Below are 19181 nucleotides of genomic sequence, written 5' to 3'. Positions count from 1 at the left end.
TATATTCGTGTGCACGTGTGTTTATAACCATCCTTAGAACAAGCTGCTGTCCAGATTGCTTCTTTGCACTTGATTTGAATCACAAGGCATGACTTTGCATGGGAAGCAATAGTCTCAAGTTACTGCTGTTAGAAGCAGTGGCTTGCTCAGTACTCTGAGACTAGTTAGAGGGAACACAGCTCTGAAGGTACCCAAGACAGCTCAGGAGAATAATGATAATGAGACCTAGCCATCTCAAATACAGGGAAAGAAGTTATGAGGAGTATTTTTCCATGGCTAATGCCCTCGTATCAGTACCTCTCAAAGGTATTAAGAAACCTTGTGTGCTGGGTGGTGAACACCCATTCTTCTCTTCTCTTCCTTCCCCCTTTTGTTCAGCAGTGTATTTTATTTTGAACTAACTGTGATGAATTTTTCTCTATAATGTAGAAAATTGAATTATCTGGTGAATGCCTGATTAATTCATTTAGGTCTTAGTGGTCATGTATGGGCTCAATAAGTATTTTATGACTGGTGAAATTAAAAAGAACTAGATCTCAGATCTTGTGGCATTTCTGACTATGTCCTGTGTTTTCTAAGGTTAAAAATGAACTGTTCTAGACATGCCCAGTTCACGGGAACTTACGAATTATCTCTCAGTAGCTATAAAATGAGTCTTTAACATTTTCCCTGTTATTAGCCAATAATTATATACTACGGAGAAAGAAAGTCTTTTGCAAACATAGTAAAATCTTTAAATGTTAATGGTTACTGTTCATTGATCTATGTCTTTTTTTTTTTTTTTAAATCTCCACAGAAATTGGTCCAGTGACAATTACCACAGATCCAAAAAAATTTCAGTATGAATTGAGAGAACTGTATGTTCAGGTGAGTGAGGTGGGAAATCGCTTATCTTTGGCTGGCTCTCTTCATTTTTATAATCCGAAGAAGTATTTGTTGTCTCTCAAGGGACTCAAGAAATGTCATTTTCTTCCCCACCCATGTCTAGAATGAATTAAGCAATAGATACAGAATATGATATAGTAAGTTCATTTGCCCTGTGACAATAGAGCTCAGAAGTTCTCGAAGAGGCTCTTTGGCTTCTTTATAGGAAGCATTTGCTGAGTCTAGTCCTACACAGGTCCCTTCCCTTTCTCACAACATGAAAGACATAACCTAGGTAATTCTCCCTCCTGTAGAGTTTTTGAGTGTGAATATCATATGGTTAATAGGAAAGGCCGGAAGTATTCCTTTAAGTATCATTTGAAAGCTGTCCTTGGAGAATGGGTTGGTGTCTATTGTCTCCTTAGTGCTGCTGAATCCAGTAGAAACAATTTCCTCAGATCTGAAATCATCCTCTGCAGCAAGCAGAGTACCCAAAGAAGTAATAGATAAAGTGTGTCGACTTGGGCGGCAGCCATTCTCCTTTCTCTTACCTCATTTCTCCCTCCATGGCACTCCCATGGTGGCTTGGCTCTATTAGGAGCTGCAAGATGTGAGGTCATATCTGTATGGAGTCTCAGTCTAAGACAACAATTTTTTTCCTGGTCCCGTGGACAATGGAGCAAAAAGCCTGCCCAGCCAGATAACTGAGTTGCAAGTCTGCTCACCTCCCAGGATTCTGGCTTCCCAGCCTAAGTCACTGGGAAGCTACTCAGTGAAGCCAACTTCCTCTACACAGAGGAATTCAGGTAAAGAGATGGCAACACTGGAAGTGCGCTAGATTGTGTGTGCAGACTTAGAAAACATCCTTGCTTCTGTATTCGGATTCTTAAGTCTTCTCCCACTCCCCAATCCAACTACTGAGAACAGAGTTCTCAGAGGCCAGGGGATTTCTTCCTTGGGTCTCTCTGGCTCCCCTCTCACTAACCTTCTGAAGAAGATTCCCTTTTCCCGCTTGACTGTTCTGGGCTTTGTAAAGGAGAATTAAATAGAGAAAATTAAAAAGGGTCATACAGATAGGGTCATGGCTGAGCTAAAGTGTCTTAGGAGTTTGATGTATGATGTGATGTGAAAGCAGCTTCAGGATGAAAGCAATTGTTGGTACTTTCATCCTCCTGCCTCAAAGTGTTTCTGGGGTATAAGAGGAGAAGCTGAGGTGTTCTGAGCCCTGACTGTGAGCCCCACCGACTCACCATCAGACCCAGTTTGTTCCTTTTCTTCACTCAGGCCTGTACTAGAAGGTACATTATCTTTGGGATCTGAAACCAAATGTGTAAAAAGTTAGTTGTCAAATATAATCAACAGCCTGTGAGATGTTCTGAGTTAGTGCTTTTCAAACTTTGTGCCAGGAGCCATGATAAAACATGTGCATGTTATATATATAAAAAAACCCAAACAGACAAAAAAACCAATTTGCTTTTGTGAGGCAGTTTTACTACACTCTCTCAGTGGCTTCTGCGGCTCTCATCTTACTGGGCTCTTTGTCACTTTCCATGGTTCTTGTAGACTCACAGTATCTTGTTCATAGTTACCTTTCCCCTCAGGGCTATGGCCATGCCCGGCAGGCCACTGCAGTGCGTGCTACCATCCTATTTAGATAGTACCTCCCCTCTCCTTGATCTACTGGTCTATCTCAGTGGACTTCCTCTGTTACATTTTAGTCTCGAATTCTCGCAAACACCCTGGATCTTACCACTATTTCAAGTCTTCCTTTCCTCAGATAATTGATTCAGGCATCTCCATCTCCACCAGCACACTGTCTGCAGAGATAGGCTGCAACTTCTTAGCTTTTCCTTTGTCCTCAGGTCCAACAGGAGGTTTCGTCACGAGGCTGGCATGCTTTCTCCCAGGCTGTTAGACCTGATTGTTCTCGTTCCACCATGCTAGTGCAGAGACTTATCATTTTAAAACATTGTTCTGTCTTCCCTGTGCAGCAGTGTTCAGTTCCAAAGGCAGAACCTCATGACTATCTGCATGGTTCATGCTTAGCCATCAGTTTGCCAAGTGTTGGGAAAGTCTCACAACACGGCCCAATACACCACCGGCTCTAGAGGATGAGAACAAGCCTGTGGTATAGAGCAGGAGTCTGAAGAAATCATATACAAGATAAGATTTGGAGTATTTTAAAGATGACAAATTCTGTTAAGGGGGTGCTCTATATCACAGGCTTATTCTCATCCTCTAGAGCCGTTGGTATATTGGGCCGTCTTGTGAGACTAGCATGTGCACAAGCCCTGGAAGAAGGGTGAGGCCGCAGTTGTGGGGAGGATTATGTAAGTCCCTCTAGGCCGAACACAGAGCCTGGGGAAAGAGTGGCCCAAGAAAGGGATGAGAGCTAGAGAGGTCTCAGTTGTCCCCACGGGGAGTATTTGCTGAGGCCGCGCAGGGGGACGCGAAGCTATTGCCTTAGTTCCTTACGTTCTCCTAAGTCGGTTTCTTCGGTCAGTTCAATCTCCAGTTCTTCTTACTGACAGTTTAAAGCCTTACTCGCTCCTTGAACCTTCAATCCCATAACGGTCCCTCAGAATGTCGCTCCTTTCCTCCTCCTCTTCGACACTTCCTTTTCCCTCATCCATTCTATTTGTCTTCCTGTTTTTGTGTGCAGCTTCTTGGGATTGCATCGATCCTGCAAATGGTTAAGCTTTAGGAACTGGATAGAACTGTCTCTTCGTTTTATGTCCTGTCCGTAGGTAAAACTGTACATGAACACACTTGTTTTGAACCTAGTCTCTTTTGAGGATAGATCCTCACGCTTGTCTCATGGATGTCAAGGTGACTCTCTAAAATGAGACTCATGAGAGTTCCTTGTACAGTTGTCCAAACCTGGCCCTCAGTCCTTAGTCTTTGTTTCCTGTGTTTCACCGTTGGAAATGTTGCTATAGTGCTGTTATTATCTAACCAAATATCTGATCCATTGGTAATATACCTCTTGCTTATCTCTTATGCTAACTTTGTAAGTTCTTTTTTAAAAAAGCGTTATAAATGTCTTTAAAACCAGCTGAGGTTATCTCTCCCAACACCATCCTAATCCCAATGATTCCTGGTATGAAGTAAGAGGAAAGCACTTATGTGACACTTGTAAATTTGCTCCTGCTCACTTTTCAGGACCTTCTTGAATCTGTAGGTGAAAGTCTCAAAACACATCTCTGAACATTTCTGAATAACGCTGTTACTGAATTGAGCCCTGCACGGCCTCCACAAATACTCCCTTTGGGTTGCAATGACTGAGACCTGTCTGTCTCTCATCCCTTTCTTGGGCCACTCTTTTCCCAGGCTCTGTGTTCTGTCTCAAGGGACTTGCGTTGACCCACTCCATAACTCTGGTCCACCCTTCTCCCGGGGCTTTTGTGTATTCTGCTCTCTGTGCGCAGGGACTTCCTGTCTTTCAGTCCCTTCTCTTCTGCACTCCTTTAACAGAATTTACATTCTTTAAAATACTAGTTTAATCTTGAATGTGATCTCTCCAGAGAGTCCTGTTCTGTCCTCTAGGCTTATTGTAATCTTGTTATCTCTTCGTCATAGAGCAGCTGTCATAGTTATATCGAAGGAACATGTTTGAAGTCGTTATATGTATGCATCACACACTGTTAAATCCTCTGTGGGAGATGCCTGATAATTAGAGGATGCTCATGTATGAATGCAAATGGAGTGATAGATAGCTACTCCAGAATAGGCACATGAGCACAGGTCAAGGTGAAGTTTGAAGGATAGTGTTTAATTAGTTGCAGTGTTAGCTGAGCAGCTTGAGTGGGAACTCTGGGGCTGCTTCTGTTCATGCATGTCTTGGTGTGCACATGGAACTGAATTATAGTTAATGAATATGTAGATGAATTTGCATAAGCATCCCTTGATTTTAATTACGTTTCCTATCAGTAATCCTCCACCCCTTTGCCCTTATAGCGTGTTGCTACAATGGCCATTAAATTGCTATTTAATATGCAGTCAATTTTCTCCCTTAGAGTTGAAAAATCTTTAGATGTTAAGATTCTCTGAGGAAAAATAAAAGTTGTTAGAGAATTGTTTATCCCATTAAGGGATTATCCCTGGTGGGATTCCATGTTCTTGGTTACCTCAGTCTTTACATTCACCCATTTTACTGTGAACCTCTGAGCACATGAGCCCCATAGTTCTCACGTAGCCTGTGCTTCATCTAGAGGAAGAACCAGGGTTATAGGGAGGGGTTTGGATAGTTGTTGGATAAATGAATAACACTTAAAAAAAAAAAGAACATTAGCAACAACATTGAATCAGAATGATTTAAACTCAATGGTACAAAGATACCTTAAAAATCCAATCTCAGTTTTCATAATATTTTAGAGACTCAGAAAGGCCACTTAAGGGGAGAATTCAAGCCCAAGACCTATTAGCAAGAGATTTACAGTGCTCGCTTCTTTCTCTGTAAGAATACAGCTGAACTCTCTTCACAAAAGTCCGAAGAGACTGAAAATAGCTACATTCCAAATAAGACCTGGCACAGCACTGCTGTTTCCTGCCTCTCCCTACTTGTGTTTTGAAGGATCTTCAGGGAGTGCCCGAATCCTCCCTGCGCCATCTGTCTCCAGGGTGAAGGATCCTGCTTCCTGACTCACACCCCGTTGACTCTCTTGGCAGAGTTCTTCCCAACATCCTCTGGAATTGAGTCTGATGCAGTCAATATGTAGGGTCATTTGATTTTTTTACCTCCAAAAAGACAAAAACAAAACAAAAGAAAACATGACTCTCTTGGAAGTGGAGCTGGGGTCCATGTCTCTAGACATTTGTGCTGGGCGAGGCATGTCTAATTAATTATTATTTATTGCTGTTTTGTTTTGACTTTGTGTTGTCATAAGATCCACAAGGGCCCAATTAGAATATCTTGTTGAGAAAGAAATGAGATATTCAGTTTTTCCTTTCATTCAACACTGAGTGCTATTACACGCATCAAGAGACCATGGGAGTATTTTAATTCGAAACTTTCTAGTGAATGCTTCTCTTTTCAATAAAAGCAAAAAATTTTATTGAGTAAGGGCCAAATTAAACAAGCAAACAAACAAATATAACAAGTCTAGATTGCATTAACACTTCATATTTAACGTAAGATGTATATACTGTTTTCTTTGTTTGGAGAATGTTTTATTGTTTCATAAATTAGTATGAGCAGCTACGTATGTTATATATTTAATAAAATTCATTCATGAAGAATAATAGATTTTTTTAGATATTATAATTTCCTGACCTTTCTGACCCCACCTCCCACTCCACCCCCTGCCAAAACAAGCCAAGTACAGCAAAGATTACTGGTCTATTAAAACTGAACTTGGACTTGTGGAAGAGCAAACATCTAAAAAAAAAAATCCCTTCACATTTAAATTGGTCTTTAAAAGTGAGAAGAGAACTCTGTTTATTAAATACTCACCTATTAATATCGCCTCTGTCTTAGTTTATGTACCCATTGGGAAGTGGGATGAGAAGACTAATCTAAACATTTGTAAGAAACACTGACAGAACTTTCTACGCTTACATCATTACGCTGATTGCAAATTTATACATGTATTTTATTTCTTTTCATCTGGTGGACAGAGAATTTAAGTTGAAAGGCAAATGAACTTTCTCTCTGGGGGAAAGGAGGGAATGACAAATGACAACCAGTGGTGTTCAGATCACACAGAGCTTGGCCATTAATAAAGTTGTAAATATGTAGGAAAGAGGGCTGCCTGGGGTCACATTCTTTATAAGAAATTATAAAGCTTGTTGAGTTTTAGGAAAAAAATTATTGGCACTGTTATGCGTCTAACTATTTTATCCAAATGTTTTAGGGAACAAAAAGCATATCAGTCAAACACTTGAAATACAAAAAAAAAAAAAATCCACAAAAATAATATCCGAGAGATTTCAACATAACTGAATGGCACTTACAACTTTTGTATATAGTTTTGATCCTCCCCAAATACAAACTTCTACGTAGAACTTAATTTTCCTTTGAGAAAATGGCATAGTCTTAAAAATCCAAAAGTACATGGGACAGCTATGTTCACACAGCAATAGGCTAGAGCTTTGAGAAGATCAGGCTGGGCCTAATTTCTCCAAGTCTTTAAGAGAAGCAAAGGGATAAACGTAAAGGACTGAGAACAGCAGATGGGTGGGAGAGAGGGGATTGTTTCCTTGTCCAGGAAGAGTGTCTGACACTAACATTCTTTGCTAAAAGAGGTTATGAGTCACCATGGATAAATGAACAAAAAATGTTCACAAATGGAGACCAAGATAATGCCGACTTTAGAAGGATTTGCTGTACCAGCCAGGGAGCACGTTATATAACTCTCTGTAGTCTAAGTCACACAGCTATGGACGAGTGTACGCCTTACCTCTAGATTTGCTACTGAAAAATAACAAGATGCCAAATAAAGGGAAAAAATAAAATATGGCTCAAAAAAAGAGAGAAGGGGTTATACATCACCATAGATGTAGATATTGTGTAAATGTCTGAAAGACTTTATTTTTAGATTTGGTGTCATACTTTATATATAGTATTTTATATAATATGCAATATTTATATTAATAAGATCATATTACATATAATATTTTGTATCAATAATTTTTATTTTAATAGAAAATATAGTCTTATATATTTTATATTAATACATTACTTAATATATTATGTTATTAATATATAGCATGTATAATATATAAATATTTTGCAATATAGGTTACATTAAGTATTTAGTTTTTAATATATATTTGACCTATGTTTCTTATATGTTTACTATGTATAAAATATGTTAATATAGTTACATCCATATGTTTTTATAAAATATATACTCTAAAAGGAGAATGACCTGTACATAATTGTTTAATTTGAGGAAATCAATTTGCTCAAGAAGTCCAATTTGTATGCAGGTGTACATATGTCGTACATGTATTCTTACAAGTGAATAAACACCAGTGTTGAGATAGTAAGTGGCGTGACTCACTCAGTTCCCCATACATTGTACATATGTGTACATATGTATCTATAACTATATGTGGGCTTAAATGCCTATGTGTATGCATATATGATGTATGTAACAATAATAAAAGAAACAGTGGTCATGAATATTAAACACACTAAGTGGGAGAAACATGGGAAGATTTGTAGGGAGGAAAAGGAAGGGGAAATGATATAATTACATTATAATTTCAAGAAATTATTAACCAAAACCAAAATGAATCAGGGGGCTTTGAATGCTCAAGCCAGCCCTGTATCGTTCTATTACTTTCCTTAGAACTGTTGCCTTAAGTAACCTTGTTAATCTAATCAAATTAACATATTTATTTACATAATTTCTCTTTTATTTTAGCTCAAAGCAGAAAAGCAGATAATAAAAGACAGATGGAGTTTAGGGATGACCTTATCCTTATCAAACTGAATTTATTTCTCAATTATTTTACATCTATTCCTGTTGGCCAACTTCTCTTGAGTAATTAGCTCACCTAAAATTACTGAGCATCAAATGGCAAAATTAATTATAATTAGAAAGTTACTCTTTTTTTCTTGGGACATTTCTACTAAATTAGAGGGGCAAAGTTTATTTAAGAGTGATTACAGTTAAATTTTCTATAGTGTGATAATGATGATGAGGATGGTGGTGGTGGCGATGATGGTGATGATGATGGTGATGAAGGTGGTGATGGAAATTTTAGTATTTTAGAACTTCTCTGTGGGCACATGATACACCTTGACAGACGATGTGCTCCTTACAGTTTTTGTTAGAGTTTCTAAAAGGTAAAAGTTCCTTGAAAAATAAGTACCATGTGTACTCAAGGGTGACTGAAAGAAACTGAGAGAGTGTTGGGCACCCGTAGAAATGTGGAACTCATTTTTAGCTACCCATTCTGGTACCATATCCAGAACTAAATGAATTATTGATTTATTAATGATCTTTTGGGTTAACATCAAAGGACAAAAGTTATAGAAGTATATTCTGCCTGTTTTGATAACAGAACATGCAAATGGCTGGAGGAGGGTAGGTGTGAATTACAATGGGAAGTTTCTTGATCTTTCATTCAAACAACACTTGCATGAGTCCCTTTTTAAGCATAAACACATAACACACTGCAAAGTAAACACCTCAGGCTCCAGGTAAAAATAATCCACTGACATACAATGCCTTGACTCAGTCCATACATGCCACTCAATCCACCAAGAGGTGTCTATTCCTTACAGTAATTCGTAGACCTGCTTCTGTCTGGTTTTAGATAATGCCTAAGCAAATGACTTCCAAAAGTCAAACACTTCTTTGCAAAAAAAGTTTACTAGAGTAAAATAACAATGTTTCTTCTAATAATATAGTTATAAAGAAAAATTAAGAATATTTTTCTCAGTCTAAATAGATCAGAAACAATTATTTCTGCAAGAGACCTTTATTTTTATTTCTTGGGTCTTGAAAAAAGTTAAAGATTAGTTTTAGAGCCTTAGAATTGAAATTGACCTTGAATATTGTCTTTAAATTACCCTGTCAGATGCTTGACTGCTTTCCAGAGTTCTATCAGACCCAAACAGTTCTGGCTAGGGACTGGAGTCCTGGCCTCTGTCAGAAGGTGATACTGGGGACCTGCATCTGGCCACATCTGGGGCCCTCTGCTCATGGGAGCCCTGTATCTGCTCTCTTTGGCAGGCACATCACATGAGTTAATAGTGGTCTAGTCATCAGCTCAGTCCCTGGGGTTTCCACACACAAACTTTTAAACTAAGGCTCCATCTTTCTTTGTATGTGTTGATTTTTAATAATCCTCATTTGTCTACTGTGTTGCCTAGTGGTTCCCCTTTGAGCAGATTGTATTTATTGGTTATGTAATGACCATAAACCCTGTCCATATAAAACTTCCTAGTGTGAAATTTTCACGAATTATAAACATTTTATTAATAAAAGGTATTGTACTAATACATCTTTACAAAGTCATAAAAAGCTGTATATAAACATATATATACATATATATATATATATTATCACATCAGAGAAAAGGAGTCAGTATTACAATCTTTGTTGACTAGAGTAAACAGAAACATTACTACAAAGCATTAAAAATCTGCTTGTGAGTACTGGAGCAGATGGAAAGAGCCTTTCAGAGACACGTAGAAGCAGTTTAGGGAGAGAAGCAGGAGGCAGGGCATGGGGAGAACACTGGACTGCCAGAAAGGGTTTTTGCAGGATCCATGCCCAGTCTTTGGTGCACCAAGTGAAGCTGCAGGGACATATGAAGTCTGCCCTCCTGACTTTCAGATCTTGTCTCTTGAGTACATGTGACCATATAGGAAGCAAGAATGAGGATCCAATGCATGCAGAGAGGAACTCTTGTCTTAAGATGACGGGGAACGAGTTGACAGTAAGTCAGAATCCATGAAGAATGAAGAGAGAAATTTTATAAATAGTAGTTACAGCCAGGGAGGGAGTTATTGAGGATGAAACTGGGAACACCAAGATGTCACTTCCCACCTTCCTACGTTGCCTGTGGGGTAAGCCTGTGTATATATCTACATGGCTTCTGGAAGTAGATGGTGTCAGGGGGTGTGTCCATTATTCTTGGTGACCTTCGTGCCATTGGCTTCTTCCGTGGACTACTTTCTGTTATAACTCTAGTGAATTATGCAGAAGTCCCTGAATTATGGGAACATTAAAATACATAATTTTCTTAATTCCCATTTAAGTTACTGGGGACTTGAAACATCATATATTCTTTATGAATGTTTGAATTGTAATAAACTGAACTGATTCTGGGACTCGGCAGACAAAGCTCCACTTACCATAAAAGTTCTAAGTTGCAAGATCGCCTGCTGATGAGTTATGGACCGAACTGACAGGTGATAACCTGGAAGCATGGGAATGGTGGTTTCTGCTTAAGGCTTAAAGGTCTGCCACTGAGGCTTAAATTTAGAACCCATCTTATTTAAATCGATGTCATCATGTATGTGGAGCAAAGGGAACCATTTTACTCTCCTGGGTATGTGACACATAGTACTATGATTTGGTGACCCTGAGGCTTGGATTCTGAAATATTCTCCTTGTCTCTGAGAACATGTTTATATATATATATATATATATATATATATATATATATATATGTATAGTGTGTGTGTATTACAAGAGATGAAGGGCATCACACATGTCTGTAAATTCCACAACTGTTCTGATTTATTTTAGCCTTGCTTTGAACATAACTTAAAATTAGATTCAATATAACCTAATCTTTTCCACATGTACGTTATATTCTCCTGGTCTACAGTCAGTGGCAACATTTATAACTGAGGGATCTAAAATATTGATCAATTGAGACTGAGTTTCACATCTCAATTCCCCACGTGTAAAGCATGAAGTGCACAACTGAGACCTTTTCAGCATGTGCATCATGTGCCAGGGGACTATAACCTGCCTTTGAGACCAGGCTCACGTCCAGCAGAAGAGTAAGCGTTGGAATTCCAATACAAAGTTCTTTGAGTTGAGCACGGTGACGCAGGACTGTAAATCCAAATATTATTGAGACCCAGATTGGGAATTAGAGGACAGCTGGGGCCATATAGCAAGAGTTTGGTCTTAAAAAATTATTTATTTTGGAGTTTGTCTGTTTCTGACAACTTTGAGGTGGATGTCCTGAACGACAGGGAGAAGCAAAGCAGTCTGGGACTGCGCCTGCCCTGCCGCGTGCCCGTTCTGCCGCCACTGCCGGGTCTTGTTCCTCAGCCCCTCTTGTGATAACATCTTCCCTTTAGGGGTTGGAGAAGGCCCTCAAACCTCTCTAACTCCTCGGAGTTCAAAGGTTCAGTTTATTTCTGTGTTCTCCCCACTCTGTCTTGTATTTAGAAAAGACATGAAGACAATGTGGGTTTTATCACTTCCTCCACTGATAAGATTTCCCTCCATTGTGTCCTCTTGCTTTCCAGGAATTCACTACAGAACACAATTATCATTGTACCTCTGAGGCCACGGTTCATTACTATGAAAAGGTCCTATGCTTCTAATCTCTTTCAGTAAATATTTTCACATCTGAAGTATCTTCTGCAACTTAGCATGTTGGAGCTATCTGTAGAACTAGAAAGATAAAAAGAGTCCAGGAAAACTGGGCAGGAATTCTCTACTGATATTGACTATGTATATTTCAAAGTTCAATGAAAAAAAAAAACACAGAAAGTTTATAAAATCAGACCCTTTCTATTACATGCTTTGGGAATTGTTCAAATCGTTGTATTATGTAGTTCACCTCTACCCTAGCTTTAATCCATGTAGGTGCATGTCTCTGTGGTTTTAAGTGATATATTTAGGTTTTACAGTCATGGTTATTTTCTCCTGTTAACTATTAAACTTCACTGAATATCCAAGAGGGAAAGAAGGAGGGAAGAAAGAGAAGAGAGGAACACACACAGACAGACAGCTACAGAGAAAAGAAGTCAGACAGAGGGGGAGGAAGAGGTGGTACAGAATGAGAGCAAAGACAGAAAACTTTTCATAAACTTACAATAAACATAAATAGAAATATATGTAAGTATAGGTATATGTACAGGCATGCATATTTCTTTATATGTATGCCTACACACATATGTATATGTTTACTTTTCCAGTCATAATTAAAGAACCATTTCATTCTTGTACATTTAGAGGGTTCCTTCAGCTCTGAAACGATATCACTTGATATCAGAGAGGTTGATTTTGAAGGATGTTCAGATGCGATGCAGCAAGTGTACTTCTCTCAAGATCTCCCCCCATCCCCGTCTTTTTCGAGGGTTGGGGGAAGCAAAGAGTTTATTTCAGCTTACATCTTGTAGTCCCTCATGAACAGAAGAAACCCAAGGCAAGAGACTGAAACCTGGAGGCAGGACTACAGTGGAGTGCATGTGGGGAAGGGTGCTTATTGGCGCTTGCTTCCATGATTTTCTTAGTCTGCTTTCTCATACAACCAAGGACCACATGCCCATGGGTGTCACAGCACACGTGGGCTGGGCCCTCCCACATCAAACAGTCAAGAAAATTCTCCATAGAGTTGCCTAGAGGCTAATGTGACCGTGGCATTTCTTTCTTTCTTTTTCTAGTTTAATTTAATTTTGTTTGTACTTATCCACTTTACATCCCACTCTCTGCCCCCCTCCCAGTCACCCCCTCCCACAATTCTTCCCCCCTCTCCCCTCCCTTTCTCCTTTGGGAAGGAGGGGGCCTTTTAACTGAACATTTAAGTAATTTTTAACATTCGTTACTACAATTTATACTATCAATTTTCCTTCCATTGGTTCCAGAAAACATACACGGATAATTACTGATGAATTCTTTGTTTCAAAACTTAAAGTGATGTATTAAATTAGATGATTGCCAATGTAAAATACACCTACCTCTTGATTGTTATCTGACATATTTCCTTTTAAGGCAAAACTTTATTTTTTTTTTTTATTTTTAAAATTTATAAAAATCATTGCAGATAAAAAGAAATCACATACCCAAATTAACTAGACCCAAAGAATATACAGTTCAATTAATTTTTATACATTTATAGTGGCAATGTGAAATAGAACTGTGGGGCTTGATACTGGATTTTATGATTTCACTATCAAATATATTTTAATGAACTTATTCATTACCAAAAGTGAGAAATCCACGACAGAATTTTAACTAGTAAGGTAATTGCTTTTCTTGCTTTGGCACTTCTTTTACACATTATTGTTTTACATTTTCATTTTTGTTATTCAGTGTAAAATAGAAGCTGTTAAATGGCCTTTAAATATATTTTTCTCAGGCTTAGAGAGGAAACTTACACTGTTTGTTTTTATAGTTTCATTCACATTTCTATGACCTTCAACTTTTAAATTTGTACATATGTAAGACTGAGACAAACCACCATAAACTCTACATAAAAATGCACAATTTTAGTAACATTTTTCTTATCTAGTCTAAACTTAAGTACCAAAACTAAATTTAAGTATTGAAATATCATAAAAAACCTGTAAATTAGCCAGGTGGTTAAATTTTACCTGTGTGTACAACTATAGACTATATATATATATATATATATATATATATATATATATATACACACACACACATACATACCTATCAAACTTTGCTTATAACTTTATTACCCCTATAAACTACGATCAAATAAATTAATTATATTTAATAAAGTAAAGCAATTTGAATTTGTCTCTGATAACTTCAATTAAGAAGTTTTACCAAAGACTTTAAGGTCAATGCACTAACCTTTTAAATACTAGCCTAGAATGAAGCATTCCTAATAAAGTCCAGCAGGCCATTCCAAAGTGGTGCCAACAGAACACAGTGTTAAACTCATAGACAGTTTTTAAATAATGTAGCTATGTAGCTCAAAACATATAGAATATTACTATTCAGTTATGTAATTAATTTTAAAAGCACCCCTTTAATTTTAAAATTTAAATATATATTGATAAAATTAAATCCACTCAAAAAATTCAGTTGCTCAGTTTTATTAACCACACTGTGGTTGCTCAGTAGCCACATCAGGCTGTCACTGCTACTATCTTAGAGGTGAAATAAAGCAATTCTTTTGTAGGTGTCTTGCTGGTCATTTGTTATTTAAAATTGTTAGAACACCAAATTAAGGTGCCAGAGAGGTTTAGTATAGATTTTACATCAATTTCTCTTGGAAAAAGGAAAAACTCATTTTTTTCCTTTAAGAAAACCATATGTACAATGAAATAGTTTCCCTGAGCAGGGCTCATATGAACTCAAAAGGACGGAGAGACCAGCAAACTGCAGGGCTTACACTGGTCTGCACCAGCTCCTTGGGGCTTTTAGCTTAATACTTGTTTGTGATTCCAGAGTGAGAATGGGTGGGTCTCTGATTCTTGCGCTGGCTCTTGTGGCTCTTTTCCTTGCACTGGGTTGCCCGGTCCAGGCTTGATGCAATGTTTCTTACTTCATCTTTCTATATTTTATTTTGTTAAGTTTGGTTGCTATAGCTTAGAGAGACAGAGAGGGAGTGATCTGGCAGAGAGAGGAAGTGGGGAAGAACTGGGAAAGATGTTGTTTGAGAAAATAATCTATTTTCATTAAAATAAACGGGGGAAAGGAATGTGGAAAAACTATGGTCTGCATGGTTCCTCTCTATCTCTTATGGTACTTATCAAACTTTTTCTGATATTAAGTCTTTTAATAAAATGTTTAAAATATTTAATACAAAAAATAAATTACATCCACACAGCTTAAATTAGTGCCCCAGCCGCAGCCCACGATAGCATACCAGCTTCTTGTTCTCTCTTCTCTTGGGTGACAGAGAGCTGTGCTTGATGCCACAGGGCAAGGAAAGAGCTAGCTTCAAAATCAAAGCATGGTTTCTACTGAATGTGTAATGCTTTCACCCCACTGCCAAACAGAAAACCTATAAAGTAACCTGTTATTACATTGCAGTTCATCTGTGTATCCACAAAAACAACAAGTGTGTAAGAAAAGATATTAGCACATTAGCTCCACTTCATCAAGTGAAACCAGCAAGGGGCTTCTGGGAACTATGTCACTTCCAGCATGTGCCATGGAGAGAGGAATGCTTTCTTCTGCATAGAGAAACACATGCTGATTGAATAGGATACAAGTAACTGAAGAGGAGGGAAAACTGTGAGTTGAGGGAGGGCTGTCCGAACACAGTCTAAGACTGGAGTTGACTAGGAGAAGTCTGAGTGCTTGTGAGAAAACACCAGGAAAACAAGAGTCTTGTGATCTCAGTTTCTTCCAAACATGAAATGACTCTCAGCATGTATTTTTGTGCTCTTCCCGGGGTAGCAGCTAGGAAATGAGTTTATTTCAGATTATTCATTACAACTGGCTGTTGTTACGTGTTTATACTCCTCTATGAAAAACACCATGGTTTTGCCATGCATGACTAATATAAATTGTCTGATGCTCTGAATAGAGTTGGCTACTGAATGAAAAAAGAAAACAATGAAAAAATTTTCATAATTTTATGAATTACTACTTAGTATTTACTTTTAATTTTCAGTTAGATAAAAGCAGGAAGATATTAAAGATACTATACCCCTTGGTGATATAGTGGCTTTATTACTTAAAACAATTTATAATTAATATATGTTATTCCAATATAATTGGTGTATGGAAATATGAAAGTCAGATAAATTTTTAATTTTATTATAAAAATGCCCTTATATCCAGAGCAGAAAAATTAAACTATAAGTATATTCTGTTGTATGTGACTCAAAATATTTCCTTTACTAGATATTCCTAATTTTTCTGACTGCCCTGAGATTTTCCCATTAGTTCTTACAGAAATGCCAAAACAGTTATTCTGAAGAGTATGACATGAGGAAAGTTGAAGCTTTATACAGAGAACAGTTTTTCTTTGTAATTGTGGCTGGGCAACTGCAGCTGTGTGAATTCATCATCTCGTTGCAGTATTGTTTATTAGCTGATATTAAGCCAGGTGAAGTCCAGTGTTTCACAAAGGAATTTTCCACACAACAAGTAGGTGTTTCCAGTACCTAGAAAAACATTGTTTACTTCATATATTTTAATTAATATGGCTTCTCCATTCAAATTTAGAGGTTGGAAAGGTAGGGGTCCTTTTGAGTACAGGTTGTGCTTTAGAGACACATTCAGTTTTAAGATGGCTTTGCGCTCTGGGAGGATCTTCCTGTTTTGAATTCACCTGGCCTGGTTTAAAGACTGCTCCTGGTAACATTGAGGAACATCTGGGGACCCAGGCAGCGACACATGCTCCTTGGGAAAATGTATACTTAAGTCAAAAGGTGTATCCTCTACTGGTCTAGGTTACTAAGTCTTCCTACTTGCGTATCCCTGGGGATCTGATGTTTGACCTACCTACAAACAGAACACTCTTTCTGCTTGGAAGTAACAGATGATAGTTAATATCTCCACTAAATTATATTCCCGAGGCTCTGTACTGTGTATGAAATTATTCAACAAACACTGTGTAACTGATGCGTTACATTGGGGGCTACCATTAAGTATACAATGTAAGACATGTGTGGAGAGTGTGTTTAGTTTAAGATTTTAAATATACAGTAGGAATCTAAAAATATTGAGACCCCAGAATACCCATTATAGACAAAGAAACCTGACTGCTCCTAAAATAATTCTTGTCTCAGATATCAGGTAATGACACAAGTAGTGAGAATTTCTCACTTCTCAACCGTACACTCATTCAAGGTCATTTATGTTACTAGGAACCACTCAGATACTGTTATATAAAGGAAAACATATCAAGTGCCCTTAGGACAAAGCATTTAGAGTTTTTTTAAAGAGTGATCAGACCGCAGAAAAAGAACAACTTTGAAAGAGAAGAGGGCATGTTATCTCAGCCTCGGGGAGAACAAAATTCATCCACATAAGTATAAATTTTGGATACCATATCAATTTATAGCTTTTTCATCTTCTCCTCACCAAGGTGATTAATCTAGAAGCAAACCGACAGAAAATAAAAGTAAAGAATGATTGTCTGTTTTTAAAAATCCTAAAGTAACTGGACCAACCTAAATGGACAAAATACCCATTTCTTCCTCACACGATTTCATCTTGTTTTCTGTTCAACAGGGAGGTGGTGACTGTCCAGAAATGAGCATCGGGGCTATAAAGATTGCCTTGGAAATCTCTCTTCCTGGGTCCTTCATCTATGTTTTCACTGATGCACGATCTAAGGATTACCGGCTCACCCATGAGGTGCTGCAGCTTATCCAACAGAAACAATCCCAGGTACATAGACAGCATCCCCAGACGTGCTTGTCTGAAGAAGCATGGGAGGTTGCTTATGTCTTTCGATTATTCTGTGTGTGATCGATAGCAATAGTCATAGCCATCTGATCGTGTATCTTATACCAGTATGTGTAAAATGTACATATCGTCTTATTTGAATGTAGTAAAATTCATACTTATCAACAGCATATTGATACTTTGGCTTTGAATACAATGAAGAAATGATTGCAGATTAATTAAAGTACTTATTAGCATCTTATCATACTTGTTATGTCTGTACTTCAAATGCTACTATGTATGGGAAGTCTTCTCTGAGTTAGTCATCCAGTAGTATCAGTTAGTTTTACCATGTAACAAAACTTAATGATTTATGGCATAGCATTTCACCTTTCCCAGCTTAGCACACTCTGGTTTACCTAGGCTAGTGATGGTTCTTATGCATCTAGGAATGTTGAGGTACTGCGCTTTGAGTATATTGACTTTTCTTTCCCTACTGGTTTCTTTTGAGATTAAGGAGGTCAATTTAGGCACACCCTTTTCGTGGCCATGGCACAAACACTGGAGACTGAGAGGAAATGCAAAGGTCTTTTGAGTTGAAGCACATAACTTGTAGAATGACTCTTGTGCCTCATGCCATATGGCCAAACTCAGATCCAGAGACACATTATAAACAATACATTTTTAATAAGAAGATCTTCAAAATTCTTTGCAAGTGCATAGATGCATGACAAGATGAGGAATTGAGGCCACTGTTAAAAGTACCATAGCTGTGGTCTTCTTTCCATAGCCAAACTTGTCCTGAAATATAAACAACTATGTTCCTCTGCAGGCCCAGCGTATAGGCCTAATAACTATCCTGTATGCTAACATTCGACTTGCTTAGTAATGTGCTAGCAAATAATAAATGCTAATAAATGTATTTGTCTTCTGGACATAACTCAACCTCTCTTCTGTTTTACAAATCTCAGGTGGTATTTGTGCTCACTGGAGACTGTGATGACAGGAATCATATTGGATACAAAGTCTATGAAGAAATTGCCTCTACAAGTTCTGGTCAAGTGTTCCATCTGGACAAAAAGCAAGTGAATGAGGTCAGTTTGGTAAAGTTGGTCTAGTTGTTTTTGTTACTTTGTAAAAATCAGCTAGGCCACTCTAACTGTGATAACTCTGGTGTCCAAAAGAGTTATAACCTGCAGATTTTATCCTTAAGCTTTGCAAGGGTCGGTTACAGCAGCGACGTGAAGAAACGAATTCATTCAGTATTAATTTTCAGATTGAATAATGTTATAGCAACAAGTCATGTGAGCACCAGAGGTGAAAACTTCACTTAGTTTAATAAAATCATTTTGTATTAAATGTTTAATTCAATGAGAATATTAAATGTGTGTATCTAATGAGTAAATTTCAGGTACCAGGTCAAATGAAGCTTGATCTATTATTGAAGTTGAATGTGAGAAAATGAATTACCAAACACGATTCCAGTCAGATTTCCCATCCAATGTTAAGAGTTAAAATCCGGCAGAAACCGGCCTGAGTAGGGCCACAGGCCTCATCCAGCCGGACCAGCAC

The 19181-nt window shown here is 37.8% G+C and overlaps 1 protein-coding gene across 2 annotated transcripts in view; it reads left to right on the top strand.

Moving 5' to 3' along the window:
- Hmcn1 (hemicentin 1) overlaps positions 1-19181 on the top strand; it is a 427483-nt gene that overhangs the window by 117019 nt on the left and 291283 nt on the right. For both annotated transcript variants that reach the window (XM_029475879.1, XM_021160385.2), the window contains exons 2-4: positions 797-867; positions 17454-17612; positions 18581-18703. In XM_029475879.1, the coding sequence (XP_029331739.1) occupies positions 797-867; positions 17454-17612; positions 18581-18703 (353 nt within the window). The remainder of the gene's footprint in view (positions 1-796; positions 868-17453; positions 17613-18580; positions 18704-19181) is intronic.

Source organism: Mus caroli, chromosome 1 (assembly GCF_900094665.2).
Source record: "Mus caroli chromosome 1, CAROLI_EIJ_v1.1, whole genome shotgun sequence".
Lineage (NCBI taxonomy): Eukaryota > Metazoa > Chordata > Mammalia > Rodentia > Muridae > Mus > Mus caroli.
Note: the sequence above shows the minus strand (reverse complement) of the source record. Positions and strands in the feature narration are given on the sequence as shown.